At 28.7% G+C, this 2,331-nt stretch overlaps 1 protein-coding gene across 1 annotated transcript in view; it reads left to right on the forward strand.

Annotated features, from left to right (window-relative positions):
- The window catches only part of LOC106692668 (uncharacterized), a 277,584-nt gene that overhangs the window by 19,371 nt on the left and 255,882 nt on the right, over window positions 1-2,331 (forward strand). The window contains exon 2 of the mRNA XM_067047286.1: window positions 562-665. Within this exon, the coding sequence (XP_066903387.1) occupies window positions 564-665 (102 nt within the window). The 5' untranslated portion in view covers window positions 562-563. The remainder of the gene's footprint in view (window positions 1-561; window positions 666-2,331) is intronic.

The following is a 2,331-nucleotide window of genomic DNA, read 5'->3' on the forward strand; positions in this document are numbered from 1 at the left end:
CATGACTTCAAATAGGGCTGCTCACAATCCTATAGTTATAACATTTAACATGGTAAAACATATAACATTTAACACAACATCATGAATACCCCTATGATCTTTAGTTTAACATGTTAAATAGAAAACTCATGTTAAATGGACAAATATTTCCTTCGTTTACATTGTTAAAACGATATAACATATAACGCCATTCTCCCTTTAACAGACCTAATAACAGACTCTCAACCATGTTGCATGTTATATAGTTTTAACATGGTAAATGAAGGAAATATTTCGAGGAGTTTTTTCATTTAACACACTTTGACATGTTAAACTAAAGATCATGAATACCCCTATTATATCGTTTAACCATGCTAAAAGAAGGAAATATTTCTCGATTAAACACACTTTAACATGTTTTAACTAATGATCATGAATACTCCTTATGTTGTCTGCATACCATCATTACCATATCATGATAACATCATTACCATACCATCATACCATTATTACCATAAGTTATATCATTACAATTATTTTAATATTATCATTAGCATACTTATTTTTTTTTTTTTATTTCAGTAATGGAAGTAATACAGGAAGGAAACAATTTTCGTCTCGTGTCTATCGATGAACTGCCGGATATACTTCAAGTATTGGCAAAATATCTCCCTTCCTCCCTTAAGGTAAGTCTCTACTATTTTTTTTTTAATAGTTTATTAAACAGGTGATCTGTTATTATTTATGATCAGCTGAGTAATTATTCGTTTTCATTGTTATTTCGTCTTGATGAACTTTTTTTTTTGGAGAGGGTGAAGATTGCATGAGTCAGGAACCAGACTGTTCGTGCAGTCTGGAAACTCTCTATTGCTGAAGGACTAGGAAGAGGAGAGAATTAAGTAATAAATACTAGAGATGTTTAGGAATGTGATATTTGACGACAGAGAAAAAAAAAATTGAAATCATGTTAGTATTATTGTCAGCCAATTCGGAAACTGAATGATATATGCTTTAATTAATATAGGTACAGGATTAATTTAATTTAATTTAATTTTTCTTTTAAAAACTAAGATTTTTAATCTTTGTTCGAACAGTAGGAAAATGTTAGCAGCCATGATGGTTTCATATGTGACGTCATTTAGACTTAAACAAACAACACTGATTTAGCGATTTATACTTTTTATCTATTTTTTAATTATTACGTAATTTGCTGTTAAGTGGATTTTTATTACTTTGTATCGTATACATAATTCTCATATCGTTTTCCAATTGGAAGGTAAAATCATTAGGTTTTTAGTTACTTTATATAGTCTTTCGGAATAAATATAACTTCTGATAAACTTACGCTTTGTATCTTGCATTATACTTACATCGGAGTCATCTTCAAAAAAATATAATCTAATTTTTTGATTCGACAATAATTTTTGATCTCTTCTAACTAGCTTTAACCAAATGTTTCTATAATTATATTATTTAAATTTCTTGAAACAAGGTAATTATTTATTAAATAAATCAAAACTTGTATCCTTTTTTGCCTCAACACTTTTTATTTCAACAGTCCAACGTTTCGTCCATTTTAGCCATCCTCAAGGACTTCTTCAATTATAAATTCTTCCTCACATTAAATTTAGAATTTCTTTTGCAGGCTATGCTGCCCAGGTCATTCATTAATTATAAGTTAAAAACCTATTTTTTATTTAAAATCATAAATATCTAATTCTTCTTATTTTAAAATTATCCACCTTTCTATATTATTATAGAAATTCTAAATTTCTCACATTAAATGAAGAATTTATACCTGAAGATGTCCTTGAGGATGGCTGAAGTGGCCGAAACGTGGGACTGTTGAAATAAAAAATGTTGAGACAAAAAAGGATATAAGTTTTGATTTATTTAACAAATGTTTCTAATTCTGTTGGGAATATAGAAAATTATTATTAACCTTTAATGACAAATGTCCATGTATTAAGAAGAACTGGATAGTGGGAAGAAGAGCCCGAAACGTTGTTAAGGTGTAAAAAAGGAATAAAGAAATGAAAATCAATTTCCTGAAGACAAATAAAATAAATTGGAGAAGTTTGTCGGGAGGTGCGGTCAGCAAAGAACAACATAAATAAACAAAACCATATTTATTTATTTTATGCCGACGTTTCGACCTGAATTTTAGGTCTTCATCAGGGCTGTAGAACAAAAGAGATAACAGCAACATTTAGAGAAACATACAATTGAAAAGGAATAGTATACAAACAAATTTAGAATTATACAATTATTATACTATTCCTTTTCAATTGTATGTTTCTCTAAATGTTGTTGTTATATCTTTTGTTCTACAGCCCTGATGGAGACCTGAAA

This window comes from Halyomorpha halys, unplaced genomic scaffold, assembly GCF_000696795.3.
Source record: "Halyomorpha halys isolate HHAL.00 unplaced genomic scaffold, Hhal_1.1 Scaffold65.1, whole genome shotgun sequence".
NCBI classification, from domain to species: domain Eukaryota; kingdom Metazoa; phylum Arthropoda; class Insecta; order Hemiptera; family Pentatomidae; genus Halyomorpha; species Halyomorpha halys.